A 21952-nucleotide genomic window follows, 5' to 3' on the forward strand; every position below is an offset into this window, starting at 1 on the left:
TGCAGGGCAGTTCCTGTTGCATTTCCTCACTCGTCTCTCACAGCTGCTGCACAGCATTTTTTTACCCTTACTTAAATATATTCTCACAGAGATGCCACCAGCACCGCTGCTGGGCTCAGCTCTGGCCAGCACTGGGGCTGCCACGGCCAGCTCTAAGTGGATGTGTCCAGCACAGGGCAAACCCTGGTCCTTTCTCAGAGAGGCCACCCCAACAGTACCTCCTGCTACTGAAACCTTGGCACCTGCACCCAATACAACATCTTAAGCCAAACACATGAAAAAACAGGTGGCTGTCTGGGGTGAGCTAATTAAGCTGCAAAGCTGAAGCAACTACTTGTTCAGGGCTAAAAACTGGACAGAAAAACAAAACACTGTAGAGAAACTGGCAGGGATCCTTACCGAGATCTGCCTTCCATGGGCTGTCTGTTAAGGATCTGGATTGGCCCTCGTGCACGGGAATGGATTTTGTCGTCCACCATGTGCTTCAAGCGCTGATAATAGGTAGGACCAATGAAGATCTGGGATGTGATTTTTCGACCAGTGAAACCATTGTAGAGGACCTGAAGAAGTCAATGCAATCATAAGCCTTACTACCCTTCAAATGTATTTTAAAAAATTACAGTGAATTGATACTTTGATTATACCTCATTTCCTCTTAGATGATAGCCATAATCTGATAAAAGGTTGGAAATCTTCTGCACGTTGACAGCATCGTTAAAAGGTGTAGCATCACCAATTTCTCCCTTGTTTGCAGACACCTTCAGAGAAGAGATTTGGAAAAGTTTGTCAGGTTTCTGAAGGACTGGTTAGACCATATTTAGCTGTTTCAGTTGTAACTCTTTAATACCGGAATTTGAGATTCCACACCAATGATAGTACCTTATCTCTCTGTGTTTGTCTGCCACGTATTTTAAAAAATACACACTATAAACAAATTTGCTACTCCTTTTTCTAGGTCAGGGGAAAATGTCTGGAACAAAAGCAACAGATGATAGAGCACACTGTAGGGCCTGACCTTCTGGATAAAATTTACAGCACCGTACATCTTCCCTAAGAAACCTCCCTTTGCTATCAACTAACTGGAGAACAATAATTTTTAAGTGAATTAACACACACTAGATAGTGTTTATCTTTACAAAAAAAAAAAAACAAAAACAACTCGAAACAACAATCCCTGCCAAATTTTAATTCATACTGCTCAGACATGCAGTACAGAAGACTGTTCTTACCTTGCCCTGAAGACACTCAATCAAGTGACCAATGGTCATACGGGAAGGGATGGCATGGGGGTTGATAATGATATCAGGTGTGATGCCTTCACACGTGAAGGGCATATCCTAGAGCAGGGAAACACACAGTCAATTCCTCCCAGAACATCATCTTTAGGAAAAGCATGTGCCTGGATCCAAATTAGGTCTTTTGAAGAATTTAAAAGGCATTGAAATATGTAAGAAGCAGCTGTGTCCCCTTCTAAAAATATTTTAGCTACATTTAAATCAACATTGCACCTGAGTAGATATTCCACAGACAATTCACTTAAGACAGTTCCAATGCTAAGATCATCACAGGTAAAATCTTCAGAAGGAAAAAAAATAAATGACTACCTCTTGCCTGTACTGGATACCACAGGTTCCTTTCTGACCATGTCTGCTAGCGAATTTATCTCCAATTTGTGGAATTCTTACGGAACGTACCTGTAAGCCACAGCAAAATATGCAATTGGTGACTTGAATACAGACCAAAGATTATTAAAGCAGAAAGCATGAACGTCAGTGCTCACCCTAATCTTGCAGAATTTGTATCCTTCCTGGTTCAGGGTTACCATGACCTGATCTACAATCCCAGTCTCACTGGTCCGCAGGAAGGTGCTGCAGTCTCTCTTGGTGAAGCGTCTGTTGGTGCTTTCCAGCTCATCTTCATTTTCTGGCAGTGTGACTGTTTTGCCAATGATGACATCATCCCCAGACACACGTACCCCAGGGGCTATCAAACCATCATCATCAAGTTTGTCATAGATTGCGTGCCTCATACCTTTGGGGGAAAATAAAAGGACAAAAAAAGTAGACCTAAATTTTTCAACATACTGACTCTTGATGTTCTGCAGTAATTCAACAAGTCTACTTGCAACTTCAGACAATTGCTAAAATATCTAATGCAAATAGCTCAATTGATACAGTAATTTCTATAAAATACAGAAATGTATTAATATATCCCAAAACGAAGACCGAATCAGTTCAATGTTAACTACCTTGCCCACAAAACCTTAATTTAAAAATGGAGTCTTTGTACACTCCTTTATCTTACCTTGGCAAGTTTCACGTGTAGGCTTTTCAAAAACTTCCTCTTGGTCATACCCTTTCTTAGACTCCTGCTCTTTGTATGAGCGATAGAACACAGACCTGAAATGAAGTTATAAAGTCTTCTCCAGTGAAACCAGCATCATTTTCCCCCACCTGTGTATCTCATTTTCACATATTATGGCTACTGTTACTAATAACAACCAAATCCAGATAATCAGCACATGCTGCATAACCTTTCCTCTGATCTGCTGTTAATCTGATCTTCACTGAGGAGGGGAAAACAAAACCAAAAAAACCCACCAAACAAAAAAGTTTCAGAGGGCATTACAATGGTCATTTTGCAGATACTGCCAAAGAACCTAAGATAACATGCTAGTTTTTGATGAACTTCAAAGACTTTTGTACTGCTTGACACCTCAGAAGTAGTTATTATTCCTAATGATTATTCACATCTTCAGCATATCATTCTCATATTTTTTTTCTTATGCATGCAATTCTGCAAACCTTTTTTGGCTTCTACTGCTACCTTGCAGTGCCACACTCAGTACAACTGACCTGCAGTGAAAAACTTTCAATTTATATAAGGTTCTGTCTGTGCTTTAAGGGTTTTTGTTTGTTGCCTCAGCTGCCAGCACACCAAAGTGCTTTCAGTGTACTGTAATGTACAAAGTCACATCAGCCACCAGCTGTGCCAACAGCAGTTCCTTCTAAGGAGAGGAACGTTCCAATCCTAACTGGTAGCAACTGTATCAATAACAAAGATGAGACTTATGCTACAACGCTGCAACGCTGCAACATTGTTCTGGTAACTGGCAAGACTTGTATGAAAATACACCAGGGAAGAGTCCAACTGTTTTTTCATTAAACTGTGATACAAAGGACCCTAAATTGAATAAAGATCAAAATGGAAGATCAAGAAGACAAAGTGGGCAGTCAGGTTTCATGGTCTTTCGCTAAGATACATATTCACTATTTTCATTATATTGCTCCCTCCATTCCCATTAAAAAAAAAAAAAATTAAGAAGCTTTTCAAGTTGGAAAGATTTGGAGAATGGCATCTTCCAGCATAAAACTAATTTTTCTTGAGCCTCTGGACAACTCAGTATAGCTTTTTTTTTTAAATTCCAGGCAGTTAAAAAATTTACAACGTCTTACCTGAAAAAGCCTCTGTCCACAGCAGAACGGTTCATAATGACAGAGTCTTCCTGGTTATAGCCTGTGTATGATGCAATGGCTACAATCGAGTTGATACCTAGAATATGCAGAGAAAATATTTTGAAAGACTGTACACATGCCCAGACAGACACTATTTTAACTTAAAGTAGGCTGTATTCTCTACAGTGAAGATGTTCTACCCTTTCTCAGATAAAATCTCTACATCCCACACACAAAAACATGCAGTATGAGCAAATGCAACTCTGGGTTGAAAAGAGAATCAAGAGTGACCCCTTGTGAAAAAACCTACCAAACATCAATACAAAAAATGATTTTTTTCAGTTAGATTTTAGCAGGATTTTTTTGGGTAAACTAGTTTCAGCTGCAACACTACCAACAAATTTTTTGCAGTGTAGCTGTCCAGCTACAAGCTAACACTTAACCTTATTTCATAAATTGCACACATTTGCTAAATGTTCAGGTACTCTACATTCACCATTTGTGACATGTTTGAAACAAAACCAAAACCAGTATTTTTGTTCCATGAATGTGAACTGACAACGCACCTGCTGGTAGTTCTCTGAACCTCAAGTACTCCATGGAGCGTGTTGTTACCAGGGGCTTCTGGGGATAATACAACACATGTGCCAGTGTATCCATACGGACATGGAAGTTGGTAATGTAGACTCCCATAGCCTGCTTACCCATAGCAGACTGGTATGTGTTCCTGGGAGACTAGACAGACAAAGGGAAGACCAATAGTTACGTACACAAAGCTCTTTACACACACACACACCTGTGGGTTTTCTATCAGCTTTAAAAGCAGGATGTCAGCAGAGGTGCACTGACCTGGTTGTGATCAGGGAAAGGGATAATAGATGCACACACTCCCAGGATCATGGATGGGTGAATCTCGCAGTGTGTGTATGTTGAACAGTAAGCCACACCTTTCTCTTGCAAGTCATCTGGAGTCATTGCCAGCATCACAGTCTCTTCTTCCAGGGTGTCAATGTACTCTACTACACCACTGGCCACGAGGTCCTGCCAACTGAACAACCAATAACTCATTTAACACCTAAAATGGGTCTGTTCAGCAGTGACAATAACAAGGACTTCCCTGACTTACTACTACTACCACTGCCTCAGTGTGATTAAAAAAACTGATCAAACTACCAGGCAGAGAAAGCATCTTTGTGCTGCACAAAGCTTTAAACATTCCTCTCTCCAACCTGAGGGAACATGCAGCTTCCAAGATGGAAAACGACACCTTCAGTTGAATTTCAGGAATGTATCTCACCTGTAATTGTTATACTCTCGTTCCTTCAGCTGGTCAATGTGCCTTTTCTTCAGCAGCAACTTCTGTTTCTCCACAATTAAAAGGGGCCGACAAATTCTGCCTGCATCAGTGTAGATGCGGATTTCTCGCTCACGAATATCTCTAATCATCGAGACCTGGGAAAGACAGCAGCACCCCGTGAGTACAAAGTTGCAGCTTGGAATCAGAACCACAGAAAACAAAATTTTCAGACTTTCTAGACTATCAGAACTTCCCAGGCTCTATCAGAAGCACAGAACAAAGAGTAACACTCCTCAAAACAGAAGCATTTCAGAAGATTATTTTCAACACTTTCGTCTTTCAACTGGATCCTCTTTAAAAACCAACATCCCCCCATAAAAAAACCAACCTCACAACCAAGCAACAAATCATACACAATCAAGCATACAATAATAATAATTTAAAAAAATCAATCAAATACTAAAACCTCCCCAAACAAAACACAAAGCAAACCCAATGTGAAGTATATTCAGAAAGAGACCTGCAAATAATGCAACTTGAAACTTGTGAAGTAGCATCAAGCAATTATCTTCTCTTCTCTAAAAGGACACCCAAACTCTAGATGTAAAGATTTATACCTCTGACACAATGATGTCCATCTGACGACGAAGCTTCCTTAGGGTATTCATCAGCTGCTCTGGATCTTTGTGTATTCCTACCCAGCAGCCATTAACAAATATCTTGGTAGCACTAGAAAGGGGAAACAAACAAGTAATAATAAAAAATATCCCACCCCACCAAATAACCCCAAACCCTTGAAGTGTCGTGCAGGATAAAAAGCATAAGTCTGTTTAAAGAGTTATATATGCACATACTCAGCTATGGCTGCTGGAGATATTTCTTCTAGGTTTTCCATACTCCATTCTTCCAAGAATTCCAGAATTGGGGATGGCTGAGACCCCACAGAAATGTAAGCCATCAGGGCTAAGTTCTTCACAAGTCCGACTGCATGACCCTAGCAGAAACACAAAGTTACCTTGTATTTTCAAATCAAGAGGTTCCCCAAAGAAGATTCAAGAATTTCAACTTAAGTCTTCAAGGAACTGGACACAAAACATGCTTTCAACCACCGAGTTAGCTATAAAGCTGAATATTTGCATCAGCATTATTAAAAAAAGTGCAAGGGATATCACAGGTGCCATGGCTACAAAATGACCATGAGGGAAAGGCAGTTACTACACAAATCCTGCTTTCATTACCTCAGGGGTCTCAGCAGGGCAAACCATTCCCCACAGGGTGTTGTGCAGCTGCCGGGGCTTGGCCAGTTTTCCATCTCTCCCAATCGGAGAATTCAGGCGTCTCAGGTGGGAAAGTGTGGATGCAAAAGTCAGGCGGTTCAACACCTGCACGTAGGAAAGAGTTCAGTCAGTCAAAGCTTAAGTGTGTTGCTGACAGGCATCATGACACACCAGCACAAAGGAACAACACCCTCTAGAAATGGTGTGCTTAGAAAGAACTAAAACAGCTCTGATTTTTGTTAGCTACACTTTTTAGTTCACCACCACTAATCTCACACTACCCCTAGAATCTCAAGCTCCTAACTAGTGCTGTAGTGGCAAAAGTTTACAGAGCATGCTCGCACCACAGCAAAACCCTGGGCTAATGAAGTCAGGGCCACTCATCATTTGCAGTGGAATACATAACTTTTATATTGTAAGGTGTCACTCAAGTTTTTTTAAGTGCCTGTGAAGCATGGGAAGTAACTAAAGGAAAGAAAGCCATTCGCCTGGGACGATTCCCTGGGACTAGGAATTTACACAAAACTGCATTGTCTAACAAAAAAATCTTTACAAGAGTTGCACCAACTGTTTAGCAGTGACTCCAACAGCCACAGCAAACAAACCACGACCAAAAAAACCCCCTAAACCACACACCTATTAAGATCCAACTATTTGGATCTTCATCTGTGTCACCTAAGGAAATTTCATTTTTAGAGTATTTCTGATTAACATACAACATGTATGGCTGCTAAGCAATGTTAAACTCTTCCATGAGAAGAATTTTACCATAAGAACTGTAAACCTGACAAAGCCCCTATTGTACCTGAGATACTCCTGCTCTGGCCTGATGAGCTTTCTTCTGATCACCCCAGTTTCCAGTGGCCAATGAATATTTCAAACCGTCTGAAATAATTCTTGTTTTAATTGCCAACTCCAAGTTGAAATCTTTCCCCCTGTCAATGAACTTTTGTGCATATATTCTCACTTCCTTCAGCAAATTCTTGAACATTCTGTAGAAGAAAGACACCAAGAAATCTGATTAAAGAGTGCTGTGCAATTCAGCCTACTCAGGGCTATTTGAAAAAAAAGTCACTGGCCTCCTGAAAAGAAGCAATTTATAACCAGGGTGAGGGGGCAGAGGAAAATAAAGCAAATGAAACTATTTGTAAACATGCACAAAATATGCTTCAAAACAAGTCAATGCTGGCCACCTACGGTTATAGGAAACTCAATCACTCCATGAAAAAATCATAAGCAGATAGAAGCTGCGTTGCCCCAGACTGGCTCTCTGACACAACAGAATTAGCCAGATTTAGAAGCACAGAGTTGGCAGTGCCTCTACTGTGAAAGAAAATGTGTATGTGATAGTTACCCTCTGAACAGGAAAGCCAAGAGTGGCCCAGCAAGATCCAGTCTTTTGTTGCCATAATGATCTCTGTCATCCAGCTCTCTTCTTCCCAGTGCTGCCAGCAACAGTCTATGAACCATATACCTAAGCAAGTAAGACAGTTTATGTTTTAAACTGATAGCAGACATTCACAAGAAAGATTACATGTTTTCATAGATAAGTCAGTGAACTCTTTCCTAAAGGCTGTCCATTCTAGATCTTTAGGATACCACTGTCCTAAAATAAACCTCTTCAGCACATCCTTAGAGATGGATGACCCAGAGAAAGTTCAGGCTAAGGACAGAGAGCAGAAAATATTTACATCTTGATGGTCCTGCCTCTTCTGCTAAATATCTGCCCTGTAATACGGGCTCTGTGTAAGCACATGCAATCAGGTATAAAATCACAAGTCTCCTGATGCTACAGTTCATCTGCATACCAATAAGCAGTGATCAAGACACTGTGCTATTAGTTTTAAAGAGTAATTTACATTACAGTCAGCTTATCAGTACTTATCTACATCTTAGTTATCAATTTCTAGATGTTATCCATGCAATTGGATATCAAAAAGTCATTTAGCACTATCATATTTAACTTAAGATCCAAAATGTGTTTGAGGTTCATTTTGTTCCTTTTTTTTCCCCTAGTTTATCAAAATTTGCATTTTCTCAGCCTCAAAAGTATACCAGTGCCCCAAGGTTTATAACAGAGTATCCAGAAGACTGAGGTTAAGACAAACTTCCATTCAAGGCATTCTTCCAATCATACACGAGTAAAAAATATCCATTTGCAGCTATGAGACAGAGTTCTGACATACCCTAAAAAATAGGCCTTTTTGGTTTCACAGAAGTCACTGACACCAACATGTGGGAGCATTTCTTTCTGCAAGACTTCTTTGGCATACTTGATTCTCTTTTCTTTGGTGACACCTGGCTTGGCACCTCTTGAGCCAATGAAGTTCAGGGCAACATTTTGCTCCTGAATGACAAATGCTTCATCCAGAGAAGGTTTGACCTAAGGCACAAAAATACAACAAAATCCTGTAGCAACCAGTGCCTGCTGGGGCTGAAGGAAACTACACAGTAGTTTGTTAATGATTCTTTTCAGGATCTGCTAATTATTGATCCAGGTCATTCTGGCACTAGAAAACAGCAATGAAGCATGCAGGAAGAACACAAAAAACAGTTTAAACTTCAGAAAACAGTTCTCATTCAAGTTCATTCTAGGTCTCATGCTGTTTCAGGTATAATCTAGATGTTACAATTAAAGTCAAGAATAGTGGGAGAAGACCCTAACTCCCCAAATACATATTAACTCTTAAAAATTTCCACAGTTCTCTGTGCCCTTAATGTACTCATTAGAGTAGATTCAGGCAGAGAACTTTCAACATTTCTAATAGAGAACCCACAATAACAATAAATAATTACAACTGGAAAATGAACAATGTCTCAAGTGATGACTACCTTCACCGACACATCACCAAACATGAGAACAGGAAATAATTTAATATATATTACCATTTCCATCATTTCTGGGTCTTCAAAATCATATATGATGTGCTCTAGGATGTCCCTGTCGGACACAAAGCCGAGTGCACGGAAGACAATGATGATGGGGACCTCTTGTTTGATATATGGCAGAGTTGCTACAATGCGCTGACCAATGGCACTCTTCTTTGCACCCTGCAGAGATGGGGGAAAGCACAGGTTAGACATAAATGATCCTGCCTTTCAATAAAAGTCTCTAAAATCATCATGCCTTTAAGTAAAAGTCTCTCTCTGGATTTGGATGATACAACACAAGCATATTTACTCAAGCACCACAGGAAAACATGGCTTCTGACCAGGCCAACTAAGGAGCTACTCCACAACCTTACTCCAGCAATGTTTTCTTATTTTAAAAACATTGCAAGTTTTAGAAGTCTGTGAAACTTGTAAGGTTTTTGCTGATATTCACCCATATGCATGATTTCTTTCCCTTAGTGCCAAGAGTAATCCTATCCACCTTCAATGTTCCTTCTGTCAGGCTTAAACTCAGTTTTTCTAATCCACAGTGCAAGTGAATATTCAAGCAGCTGCTCCCCTTCTCCAGAAGGAAATGCTGTGGGATGCAGAGGAAACCAGGAGTGCCCCAGACATCAGGAGTGAGAATACTGTAAAGCTTCTATTTAAGTTGCTCTTGGAAGATTTCAAAACATCAGTGCAATACTAAATGAGTACTGACACCTTTTGCTTTAGAAGTTACAAGTAGCACTTGTTTCCCCTCACAGATGGCACAATTAGATGTTGAATATAAATTAATATGAAATCTACAAGATACATCTCAACACTATCCTTGGCCATCAGCAAAGAGAGGGTTCCTGCTCCTCAACTTATTCTTTGTGAAAAAAAAACATGACACAACTTGTCTGAATTTTCTAAAAACTCATGTACAGTAATTTAAAAAATATTTTTAGCCTTGCCCTAAAACCTACCAAAAATTGAGTCTTCATTTCAATCCTCAAATTATTTATGATAGACACAGGCACAACATATGACAAACAAATTTTCATTTCCTTTTATCTTCCTTACAACTTAGCACCAGAAGAAATTTCTTCTCAAAAACCCAAAAGTAAATAACACAAATAGACAGGACAGTAACAAAACTCCTAAATCAGTCTCTGGGGTTATTACTGCCTAGCCATACCTGTCCACCTCTGGCCAGCATGCTGACCCATATAGTACTTGTTGGCCGGGAGGAATTTTCCAGACAGGATCTACACTCTCCTGTGTAGGCATATTTTGAATCTTTCTTTGCAAACACATACACTGTGTTTGTAGCCATTTTCTCCTGAGCAATCAGAACCTGTGTTAGAAACAAGAGTACCAATAAATAACTGACAAAAAGAATACTGAAAGCAACATGAAGTCAATTGACCAAACTCCGTATTTTAAAATTACAGATTTAAACAAAACGTACAGCTAGTTAAGATGGAATAACCAAAACAAGAGACTCAGGGAACACTATTGTCTGTCATTACTTACCACACCTGTTGGCTGTGCCAAGACATTTCACACACTGACAAAGAAAGCATTTCACTGTCTGTTTTTCCAAGGGCAAAGCACTACACAGGCAAATTTAAATGCCCGCTCAACAATCAAAGCCAGATTTTTTCCCCCAAGAAATATAAAATTCTAATTATTTTGCTGTGTTTGCCCAGGTTATCAGTTAGAAAATACTGTCAGTTTCACTGGTGAGGCACCAACAAGGTGTGGATATGATGTTCAAAAGCTGCTTCCACAGCAATGGAGGCAAGAACCTATTCTTAAAACAAAATGCATCTCTATAGCTGTGAACAAGCTGGAGGACACTCCGAGTGAGGAAGTGCTTCATTTCAGACTGCATGCTGCTCTGCAATGCTAGAAAAGGAAATAAAAACATCTAGAGCACTTACTGGCAAACAGCTCACAAAACACAAAGCAGTTCACAAAACTGAAGAAGGGAAGGACTGAAGATGGGAAATGTGCCTCAAAGAAGAAAAGGTGGCTTGAGAAAGCCCTAACAGATGACTAAAAGCCCATCTTTCTGCAAGATCAGGAGCTCCCCCAGTATCTCTGGTACACTGAAATAAGAGTGTTTATGCTCCTGGCAAAACATATGGATACAAGTAACAGAACTTCCAGTGTCGGTAAAGATGGCTGTGCAAGATATATCCCTTACCTTTTCTGATCCATTAATGATGAAATAGCCACCAGGGTCAAGCGGGCACTCATTCAGCTCACAAAGATCACGGTCAGTTAAACCATTCAGCAAACAGTACGTGGAACGCAACATGATAGGAATTTTTCCTATAAAGGTCTTCTGATGCTGGGTCTGCAATTGGTCCTCCCCTTCTTTAATAACTGTTTTAGTTATATCCACATACAAGGGGGCAGAATACCTACAGAATAAAAACACCACTGTGTTATCTGTCAGTCACTACCTTTCTGTACAACCCTGAGTAATGAAGGCAGTTATTCAATAACTCACTGGTGTATTAAGCATTATTACCAAATCATTAACAACTAGACACGGAAGTTTAAACAAAGCAATAATTATTACATTTTCAAGGCACTACTATATTGTAAAAGGCTATGAATTAATAAGGCAGAGGCAGTTCTTTCTTGTGTTTATCCACCACAGAGTTGGCTCTTACGTAAGGTTTCTCAGCCTGGCTTCATTTGGCATCATAGGTGAGGGTGCTCCATCTCTTTCCCAATGTGTGGGTTTGGAGAGATAGATTTGTTCAAACTTCAACAGATAGCGGGGCTGGAAAACAAGAAAATATTTACTTGTAATGGAAGAAACATCTCTCCTATTAGCAACCAGAAATGTTGCTGCAGAAGAAGAGCCACAATAAATGAAAACACAGCAAGCTGGGTAACAGCGGTTCCTAGGAGGATTCTACAGGACAAGTAAACGAAGTAAGACTTGAGTTTTTGAAAAAGGGTTTGATTTTTAAAATGCACAAAAGCTTCCTACAACAGGAGGTGGCAGACCCTTGATGGCAAATGTTTTGTAGGTCAAAAAATATCTCAATCATTACGTGAAGAAACACCTTTTCCTGGATTTTCCTGCAGCAACAGCCACATTTAGTACTGTTTCCCAAGGTCTCATGAAAGCAATCTTAAGGAGAATACATTTACCATCCCTGTTATCTCTGAGCATGGTTGCTAAACCCTCTCACGTGCTCTAAACTGCCTTCAAAATTTAAGAATGAGAGGCAGAGGGAGACAGAAACGAAACGTCAAGTTTTTCCCAACATGCACAATTTCCTAAAATTAGTCCAGCATCCTCAGATGTGGTGAGAGATTGCCTGCAATTGATTCTGAAGGAAAAAGCAAGTTTTCTTTTTCTCATCTAAACCTATTCCTAAAAACTTGCATTTAATAAATCAGAGTAAGACACTAACCTCTGTGATTTGAGAAAGTAAAATACTAGCTTTTGGGCAAAAAGAAGCCCAGCACAAACCATGCTCATGATCTGAACCGTGACCACTCACAGCACAAACATCAGCTGCAGAACTGCACAAGTAGAGAATTCTGCCACAATATGCACAGAATAACAGAGGAAATATAAAGAATTAGTGAGCTAAATGTTTATGGACTGTTTGCCCAGCAAAGAAACCAAAAGACATCTCAGTTATTCTCTACATGATAGTTGTTTGCTTGCAAAAAATGCAAACGAACAAGAAAACTGTCCAACAAATCCATTGCTCTGGTGTCTCAAAGTTCCTTTAAATCTCTAGAGGGAAACATCAAGGTAGCGACTGACAGCAAGGCAATGGCCCATCACCGTCTTCACTTATGAAACAGGGATCAGACTACACAAGGGACGCAGGTGAAAGCACCAGAGCCACTGCAGAAGGTGCACACTCATTGTGGAGGAGCCACCATGGGGTGCAGATTCCAGACAGTCTGTCCTCTCTGGAACATGGTGCCAACAAAAGAAGATGAACCTGGACCTAACTTGAGCCTAACCTGAGTCAAAGCTAAGAGAGAAGTTTTCAGCCCTAGACCTATCTTGCCATGGTAAAGCTGCTGAAGAATCAAAATCTCACCAAAAGACAGCTTGCTCTTGGCTACCTGACCTGCTCTACTAAATCTCTGTCTGTGCAGTTTTGCAGAGGAACTGACAACATGAGCTGCAGCAGCCACTTGTTCTTGGTCACTTCCCAACTCAAACAGCAGGCAGGAGTTGAATAAAACTGATGTAAAATGACTTTGAATTGTAAAAACACATCATCTCTGCCAAGGTTCTCCACTTACTGGCTCTTCCACTTCTCCTGAGGCATGCTGGGCTTCAGCTTGTAAATCAATTGGTGGAGCATCTTCAACAATTCTCTGCACAGACATCTGAATAAACTCATCAAAGGAATCCAACTGCTGCCTGACTAAACCCTTTTCATCAAAATAGGAGCTAAAAAAAAAAAAAAAGAGAGCAAGTTAATAAGAAAGCTTAATTTAATTCATTTAGTTCACACATCAACAAACTGAAGATACATTTATTACCAAAACCCTAAAACCCATGAAATATAGTGCAGAATCAAATGCATTCACCTAACCCAAGGCATGAATTTCAAACACAGATGCTCCTCACAAATGTTTAACAATTCCCTTCCTGCCTAAAGACACAGATACTTTGGAGTGACAGACTTGCTGCCACCTCTTGGCTAAGCCATGACTGCATGCAGTCAGTGCCTTAAATTTCCCTAAAATTGGCAGAGAAACGTGATGACAAACCTCACTGAAAGCGGCTTGAGCTCAAGTTTTCAGTAACACCTGTAAATTACTTTGCTTTAACTAATTTTCCAAGTTGCAGTAAATGAGAAGCATTCTCCCAAGTCCAAGCAATAGTACTCAGAACTTTTAGCTTGGATCCTGTCTGTTCCAGCCACACAGGTCCTGGACACCCATGTATTGTTAGAAAAAAACACCACCACCAAAATAGTGAAAATAACCAAGTACTGACTTCCTAGTGCAGCATCAGCTGTGAGACTAGTAGGCAAAACCATGTGTTTGATACGGAACCAAAACCACCTATTTCTTCACTGAAGAAAGTGTGTGCTGGGGGTCAGCAGAGCTTTTTAATCCCTGCCGACAACCTTTTGTTTCTACTAAAAGCCCTCCTACTTTGAACGTGCTACAGCACACAGTTTAGCATAACCCGCAGCTCCCAGACGTGTTCCTGGGAGCAAGCTGGATGTCACCTGCAAGACCGGGAGCAGATGTGTTCAAGGCATAAGGATAGCGAGTTTTAGCAGGTCACCTAATAACAATCCAGCAGGCTTCTTGCCACAGGTCGGGGGTGATTTCATCATCGTCTTCATCATATTGCATATCTGTGGGGAAGCACAACGTGTGAGCTAGGCTCCGACCACCGCGGTGCCCCCCTCGCCTGGCTCAGGGACCCTGCGGCACGCCGGCTCCCGCGGGAGATCCCACCGCATCCCCCCATCTCCCGCCTGCCGCGGGCCCCGGCGCGCCCAGCGCCACCCCTGGCCCCCTGGCCGGGTCGGGCGGGAGGAGAAGGCGAGGAGAAAGAAAGGGAAACCCCCTCACCTTCGTCGGCGTCGTACATGGTGGCGGCGGGAGGGGCGGCGGGCGGCGGCGGCGGAGCGAGGGGCGAGCGGAGCGCGGCGGAGCGCGGGCGGCGGGACTGCGGCTGCGCCACCCGTGACCTCACGCTCGCGTCTCCCGCGAGGCGCCCGCGCCCCCCGCGACGTCATGCGCGCGCGCCCCGCGCCGCGGCGGCGCGTCCGGCCCCGCCATGCTCCGCCTGGGCGCCGCGCTCCTGGCCCGCCTGGCCCGGACCCGCACCCCGCTGCGGCGCTGCGGGGCGGCGGCGGCGGGCGGTGGCGAGGAGCAGGAGCGCTTCGTCTTCCTCGAGTACGAGCCGGACCCGGCTGAGAGGAGGGCGGCGGCGGCGCTACGCCGGGAGCGGGAGCTGAAGCCGCGGCGGGAGCGGCGGGCGCGGGGCGCGGCGGCGGCGGTGCCGAGCCTGTCCGACCCGTCGGTGCCGCCGAGCGGCGTGAGCTGCTCGGGCTGCGGGGCCGAGATGCAGTGCGGGGACAGCGGCGCGCCGGGCTTCGTGCCGGCCGATAAGTACCGCAGCCTCCTGTCCGAGGGCCCCGCGGGGCTGCGCGGCGCCGTGTGCCAGCGGTGCTGGGCGCTGGCGCACCACGGGAGCGCCCTGCGGCTGCGGCTGCCGCCCGACGAGCACCGCCGCGCGGTGAGCGCGGCCCTGCGCCGCCCGCCGCGCCACGGCCGCGGCCCGCTGCTGCTCTACGTGCTCGACGTGACGGAGCTGCCCGACCCGGTGCTACCGCAACTGCCGGCGCTGCTGGGCCCCGACGTGCCCGCCGCGGGCGTGCTGGTGGTGGGCAACAAGGTGGATCTGCTGCCCGCGGACTGCCGCGGGCACCTGGGGCGGCTGCGGCAGCGGGTGGCGGCGGCCTGCGCCCTGGCCGGGCTGCGGGGAGGCGCGCTGGTGGACATCCGCCTGGTGAGCGCCAAGACCGGCTACGGCATGGAGGGGCTGGTCAGCCGGCTGCAGCGCTCCTGGAAGTGCGCCGGCGATGTCTACCTGCTGGGCGCCACCAACTCCGGCAAGTCCACGCTCTTCAACACCCTGCTGCGCTCCGACTACTGCAAGTCCCGCGCCCCCGACATCATCGACAGGGCCACCGTGTCCCCGTGGCCAGGTCAGGGCACCGTTCGGCCCTTTGTAGCACGGCTAATGGGGGATGTGGGAATGTGCAGGAAACAGTGAGCTGTAGACCTGTGGGCTGCTCTCGGCCACCCCTGCAGCAGAAGAACCTGTCACCAAAGGGGTACCTGCCACCCTGAGCACCTCCGTGGCGGGCAGCAAGCTCCAGAGGTGTGCCGTGCTTCAAACTGTCACCTGCGAGGAGTAGCTGAAGTGTTTCACCAGGGGAAAAGGGGATTTGGGAGACCTTATCACTCTCTGCATGTACCCAAAAGAAGTTGTAGCCAGGTGGGAGTCAGTCTTTTCTCTGAGGCAGCCAGTGACAGGAGAAGGAGACGTAGCCTTAAGTTGCACCAGGGCAGCTTTAGGTTGGACATTAGCAGGAATTTCTTCACCAAAAGGGTGGCTCGACTTTGGAGTGGACTGCTTAGGGAGATGATGGAGTCCCTGTGCCTGAATGCCGCACACAGTGCCATGGTCTAGTCAACGTGGTGATGATCTCAGAGCTCTTTTCCAACCTAATTGATTCTGTGATTCCTTGGGGCAGCAGGAGTAGGATGCTGAGGGTGTTGTGCATCCTGTAGCACTAAGAGGCTTGATAGACCAGAGTGGGTCTGTGTACCCCCCTACCAGTTAGGATGGCACTTGATGCACATGCCTTCCCCTGTCTCTATCCATTAGAGGTGCCCTCTAGTCTGGAGAGGCCAGGAGATGGAGTGATGAGCACCTGTAGGCCAAACCAGGCTGTCTGGACTTGAGACTTCTCTGAGGTGTATCAAGTCAGCCTTAGGACCACTCAGCTTTGGGACCCTTTCATTCAAACTATAGGTGAGAACGGGTCTTAAACAGGTGGATGGCTTGTTTTTCCTTTCCCAGGTTGGGAAGCTAGTATTTTATGGGAGCAGCTGTAGTTCCACCTCTGACTTTGTGTTACTCTGTTTCACCAAAGTTAGAGAAGCAGTACTTTTGTAATCTTGTTCCTCAGAGCTGAAATTTATCAGGTAGTCAGAGACCCAAAAGTGCTTTCTGTTTGTTTTTCCAGGAACAACACTGAACCTGTTGAAATTTCCAATTATTAACCCTACATGTGACAGGATATTCCGAAGGCAGGAGAGGCTAAAAGAAGAGGCAGCAAAAACAGAAGATCAGCTAAGCTATGAAGAAAAAAAGTACCTTAATCAACTTAAAAAGCAGGGTTATCTAGTGGGTGAGTAAAGGTGCTACCTTTTTGCCCCTAATGAAAACGCTGCATTACAGAAAGGTTGTTATTTTGACCAGTGTTTGCTCCCAGATTAATGAGGGCAAGACCTCCATAAGCAGCATCATTAGTATTTTTGAATACCTGTCAGCTGCTGTAGGAGCAGAGAGTTCCTCTGTGCAATGCATCTCCTGTCTGAATGAGGCTGGCAATTTCTGATACCTTAGCATCTTGCAAAGATATCACAGTCTGAGCCATCTCTTGTTCCCAAATAAAGAAAATAAGTTTAATTTTAAATAATCGCATTTGGGCTGCAGGCTACAGGGGTTGTACATCATTTTAGTATATATTCAGAAGAGGGGGTTCCCAGAAGATAGCTCTGGTTTTCAGATAATTCTGTGTTTGGCAGTCTGAGGCACTGAAAAAGGAAGGCAGCCTGCTTTACCATAAAGTGGAAATAACAAAGTGATCTTGTCCCTGCTGAGATTTTAGGACATGAGGAGTCCTAAGCAAGAATTATAGGAGGGATTTTTTTATCATTTTGGCTTTTGAACACACAAATTTCTAGCCACATGGTGTCTTTATCACCTTATATTAGTGATGTGCATTTCTTTTAAGCCGTGAAAGGGGCAGATGTTTGATTGAAGGAAAGCAAGTTAATAAGTAAATTACCAGGAAAACCTTTCATTTTAATCCAGGAAGAGTTGGAAGAACATTTCAACAGCAGAAGTCTAATGCTGAGATTGACTTTGACCCTGACATGCTCTCCTACAGCATGGATGAAGATCCTAGAGATACCCTTGAGAAGCATGAGGAAAAGGAGGAGTTCACTCACAACGAAGTGAAGGATGCTCGGTGGTGTTTTGACACTCCAGGAATTGTAAAGGAAGACTGTGTAGGTACTCTGTGGTGCTGTGTTTTGGGGTGACAGGGTTTGGGAGGACTGTTCTGCCTTATCTGTGCCTGTGGGAGAGTGTTTCTGTGGTGGTCCTGGCATTAGGATTCTCTTAGTTTGGGAATTGTATTAAGATAAGGTTTGTATTTGCTTGAGAGGGGTTCATGTGGTAATGCCGTTGCATTTCTGAGTAGTGCAATACTGCCAGCTTTGCAAAGGAACTGCAGGACTGCATCACCAAGCTTCCACAATCTCTGAATGAAGGGAAGTAAGCAAGAGTGCTCTTAGCAAGTTCACACCAGCATCAATCACCCAATGCAGCTGGCACTTCTTTAGCTCTTCCAGGCTGCAGAAAAAGGTGGAGCTTAGGAGGGTAACCAGAGTTATATGACCAAACCACATCTTAGAGAAAGCGTTCTCCTGAAGCTAGGAGAATCCATGCTGTTGCTACTACCGGCTCCAAAACGTCAGGCCTTTATCAGTAGAGCAATGCCCTACTGAAGCCAGTGCTGACAAGGTGCACTTGTCCAAAACAGGCATATTTTGCTTTTTTGGTCTTTTTAATATCCACGCAGAGCTACAGGTCATCTTTTGGGGGAAGATTGTATAGTACAGGGAGACAGGAATGTTCTGAAAAGAATGAAGTGCAAGGACCATGCTGAGACTTTACAGCTCAAGTGCAGTGCTGCTTTCATGAACTCTAGAAGACTGCTGGTTTTCTAGTGATGTAGTTGACAGACCATAACCTGCTTTACTAACCTGCACCTAGGTCTCTGATAGCCAGTGTAAAGACTGGCATCAGTTTAGAGACCTGGTTTGGTAACTTGAGACTGTGTGTCTTCTTCCCTTCTTGTGGAGTTGAATACATGTGGAAAATACTTCCTGCATCCAGAAATAGTTGCTGCTGATCCTGATTATGCTCGTGCTGTCTTTTGGAGAGCTCTGTGCCAAGTTTCAGATCAAGTTTTGTCCCTGTAGTCAGTGTTCAATCTGAGTGAAGGACAAGCAGATTGTCTGGCAGATTTTGGCAGGGGAGATTTTTCCTGTTTCTCACTTACTGTGTGGACCGGGATTGAACTGTTGTGTCAGATGTTCTTGACGTTGCTTTACTTGATGTTTTTCCTCTATCAATATAATGCCAAGGCTAACTTCATTGCTCCCATTGAAACATCTGGAATGAGTTATGACAATTTATTTTACAGGTTTTGAATCTCCTAACAGAGAAGGAAGTAAAGCTTGTTTTGCCATCACATGCCATTGTTCCGCGGACCTTCATTCTCAAGCCAGGAATGGTCTTGTTCTTAGCAGCCTTGGGACGTATAGACTACTTAGAGGTAAGGGAAGAAAGGATTTTGCTAGCAGCTGCTTCATCTCTTACTGTAGTACCAGCCTTTATATGCTTTCTGGTTAGCTTTCCCAGACCCTTTCCTTGCTGGAGATAATGAATCAGTTGCTGAATCACTGCGTGAAGCCAGAATGCCTTGGAATGGGTAGTTGAAAGGTTTGTTACTAGTTACCAGCATGCATTACATAGTGTATAGTGGGAACTGCTTTTGAATGCTGACAAACATCTTCAGTTTAATGTGTTTCCCATGACATAGAAAGAGGCATGAAGGAAGGAGGAGAATGTCCAAATTAACTGGGAAAACAGGTGGTTTTCCTCATTTCTGTGTTTTCTGAAAGCTATCTGCTAAGAGAGAAAATCATAGATAGAGGTTTTTCTTTCCTGGCAGACCTCTGAAGAACTTGCCCAAGGAAGCAATTAATTTCACATGTATTTTAGATTCTGTAAAAAATATTCTTCAAATGTGCTGTGTGTCCCCTCTGCCAGTAATTCCTTCCATTTATTAAAAATCCCATGCCATACACCTTCATTGAACTGTGGAGTTGGCCTCCCATGATGCTTCCTCTGTGAGAGGCTGTTTCTTTCATAAGAACATTAAACATTATCATAGTTCTTAGATCATTTTCTCAGTAGCTTGCCCTGTTTTAGAGGTGTGTGTGGCTATTCCTTTGTTTCGGTCTGCTTTCCAAGATCACCACAGAAATGTTGAATTGGTACTTTGCTAAGGATATTCTTGACCTGCTGGAAGAAAACCAGAAAGGTGGTGGGGCAGGATTCTGTAAAGTAAAAAAATCATGGCAGGAGCATGCATCAATGTATCAGTCTTGTGTATGTATATCCTCCCGAGATCTTGGAGGACAGTTGTGCTCAGATCTTGACAGAAGCTCCTGCCTCAGCTTAGACCTTTGAACTTGAAGGAATTCCTGCACTTATTTCTGGCTACTAGCAGTGTTTGCAGAGGTCTCTCCCCTCTCTGACCTTGTTTGCTCTTCCTGCAAATGTGATTCAAGTGCCTGCTGAAACTGCTCCACCAACTTTGCATAGCATGAGAGCAGCTGGAACCGAGTACTGTTGAATTAGCACTGTGTGTGAGAACTGTAGAGTGATAGGAGAAGAAGCACCAGACCATATATCCATCACCTCTTGCACTAAATAACCACACTGAGCTTGTTCTTGTGAATTAAATGAGAGCAAAGATCTCTCTTGGATGATTTACCTGAGCTGAGCAGCTGTACTGGCAGTAAATGTGGCATTGGCGGTGCTTTGAGGCAGGATGGTGAAGCTGTGGGTCTTTTCTTCTGGAAACTCAGATCCCAATTTTATATAAACCCTGGCTGCTGTCATTGGCAGATCCCACCTCAGACTTGGAGGGGGCATCAAGCAGGCAGGTTTTCAACATGCAGGAAAAAAATGAGACAGGAGAGAGCAATTTAGAGCTGCTTTTCTCTTAGCATATTTAACATCCTTCTGGTATTTATTTCAGGGAGAAAAGCCTGCCTGGTTTTCTGTCTTGGCTTCTAACCTGTTGCCAGTCCACGTTACTACACTGAGTAATGCAGACACCATCTATGAGAAGCACGCAGCCCAGGAGTTCCTAAAGGTAAGGGGAGGTGCTGGGGGGAGCTTGTGGCTGCAGGGAGGCAGGACCCCTGTCTGGGGCAAAACTGACAGGGAACATCCACAGGTGTCAGGAGTTTGGGACTTGTGCAGTGGGTGAGTGGAGATGCGCCGTGTGGAGCACTCTTGCACAGACTGCATGGCTGAGGTGTGTTAGGAGAGAGCACTCAAGGTGATGCATTTTCAGCAGAGTTTCTGTTTCTAGCATTCAGGCTGATAAGATTTGCAGTGCTCTGCTTACTCATACTTGACTCTTCTTGAACAGCCTTAAAGTGCAGGCAGCAGTGGGGATATTTTCCATGGCAAACCTGCAGACTAGGGCTTCAGAACATACTGCAGCTAAAAAATTTTCTTGCTCCGTTCCTGCTGCATCTTCTGCACATATCTTGATCTCTTGGTTGTCTGACTTTTTCCTTGGTATGGCAATGTTCTGTGTAGCAGTTGCAGATTGATGGGAGATGGGGTGAGCTGTCCCTGTCCTGGTATTTCCATTCCTGTGCACGTGGAGAACAAGTGCTGTCACTCACATCAAGGCAGCTGGCCTGATCCACCAGCTGCATCCTGCAGTGGGTACTCCAACTTTGCTCACTTCCCACAGGGTTCCTCTGGATGTGATCCTGACTGTTCTGGCAAACCTGAAATAACTTTTGGAGGTTATTCAATTCAGCTCTTCATTGGCTCACAAATGTTTAATGTCTTTATTCTCCCTTGTGCCTTGCTTGCCAGTTTGAGGTAGGAGTGCTGAAGCATCTCTTGACTGTTAAATTATTTCCCTGTGTTTCAATCTTAGGTTCCCATGGGTGGGGAAGAGAGAATGAAAGAGTTCCCCCCACTTGTCCCTCAGGACATTACATTGAAAGGAATTGGTACCACTGAGGCAGTTGCAGATATCAAGCTTTCCTCTGCAGGTAATTTAATATTTCTTCACTAGTTTGCTTTGCAGGGTCTGCATCCTAGGAACATTGACGGGAAGAGGCCTGTGAAGGGGTGAAGCTGTATTTCCTGCTCAGAGCAGGACTGTCAACAACACAAAATCATAGTAGCCATGACTTTGTCCTGCTGAAGCATGGCAGCCTTCAAGAATGGAGATTGACAGCCATGCTTGTACGGGATTGGGATACTTTATGCTTTGGCTGCCATACAGGTTGTACAGCATCAGGAATGGCTGTGACACTGTCAGCTGTCCAAGTGAGAGGGAAAGGGCCATTGACTGGAAAGCTTCATTCTCGTGTTTTTGGTAGTTCCCACCATTTCTCAAGTTAACCAGGAGAGA

At 44.1% G+C, this 21952-nt stretch overlaps 2 protein-coding genes and 1 long non-coding RNA gene across 4 annotated transcripts in view; 1 reads left to right on the top strand and 2 right to left on the bottom strand.

Moving 5' to 3' along the window:
• POLR2B (RNA polymerase II subunit B) overlaps positions 1-14525 on the bottom strand; it is a 16659-nt gene extending 2134 nt beyond the window's left edge. Inside the window, exons 1-23 of the mRNA XM_066186400.1 lie at positions 14478-14525; positions 14185-14257; positions 13185-13335; positions 11573-11685; positions 11098-11317; positions 10084-10242; positions 8916-9080; positions 8216-8412; positions 7384-7503; positions 6835-7021; positions 5991-6134; positions 5607-5746; positions 5370-5481; positions 4753-4907; positions 4305-4503; positions 4022-4190; positions 3456-3552; positions 2305-2399; positions 1781-2031; positions 1605-1694; positions 1230-1337; positions 645-758; positions 400-560 (exon numbers count right to left, since the gene is read on the bottom strand). Of these exons, the coding sequence (XP_066042497.1) occupies positions 400-560; positions 645-758; positions 1230-1337; positions 1605-1694; positions 1781-2031; positions 2305-2399; positions 3456-3552; positions 4022-4190; positions 4305-4503; positions 4753-4907; positions 5370-5481; positions 5607-5746; positions 5991-6134; positions 6835-7021; positions 7384-7503; positions 8216-8412; positions 8916-9080; positions 10084-10242; positions 11098-11317; positions 11573-11685; positions 13185-13335; positions 14185-14257; positions 14478-14496 (3239 nt within the window). The 5' untranslated portion in view covers positions 14497-14525. The remainder of the gene's footprint in view (positions 1-399; positions 561-644; positions 759-1229; positions 1338-1604; positions 1695-1780; positions 2032-2304; positions 2400-3455; positions 3553-4021; positions 4191-4304; positions 4504-4752; positions 4908-5369; positions 5482-5606; positions 5747-5990; positions 6135-6834; positions 7022-7383; positions 7504-8215; positions 8413-8915; positions 9081-10083; positions 10243-11097; positions 11318-11572; positions 11686-13184; positions 13336-14184; positions 14258-14477) is intronic.
• The window catches only part of NOA1 (nitric oxide associated 1), an 8582-nt gene continuing 1124 nt past the window's right edge, over positions 14495-21952 (top strand). The window contains 7 exon segments of the mRNA XM_066186402.1: positions 14495-14545; positions 14548-15619; positions 16667-16831; positions 17521-17717; positions 18920-19051; positions 20546-20662; positions 21470-21587. Of these exon segments, the coding sequence (XP_066042499.1) occupies positions 14495-14545; positions 14548-15619; positions 16667-16831; positions 17521-17717; positions 18920-19051; positions 20546-20662; positions 21470-21587 (1852 nt within the window).
• LOC136291384 (uncharacterized) overlaps positions 19046-21952 on the bottom strand; it is a 13248-nt gene continuing 10341 nt past the window's right edge. The window contains exons 3-4 of one of the 2 annotated variants that reach the window (XR_010721508.1): positions 20279-20425; positions 19046-19800 (exon numbers count right to left, since the gene is read on the bottom strand). This is a non-coding gene — a long non-coding RNA (uncharacterized lncRNA). Of the gene's footprint in view, positions 19804-20278; positions 20426-21952 lie in introns of both variants that reach the window. The other variant, XR_010721510.1, reaches the window with a different exon arrangement.

This window comes from Chamaea fasciata, unplaced genomic scaffold (assembly GCF_029207755.1).
Source record: "Chamaea fasciata isolate MVZ Bird 193981 ecotype frontalis unplaced genomic scaffold, bChaFas1.0.hap1 SCAF_6, whole genome shotgun sequence".
In the NCBI taxonomy this organism is placed as follows: domain Eukaryota; kingdom Metazoa; phylum Chordata; class Aves; order Passeriformes; family Sylviidae; genus Chamaea; species Chamaea fasciata.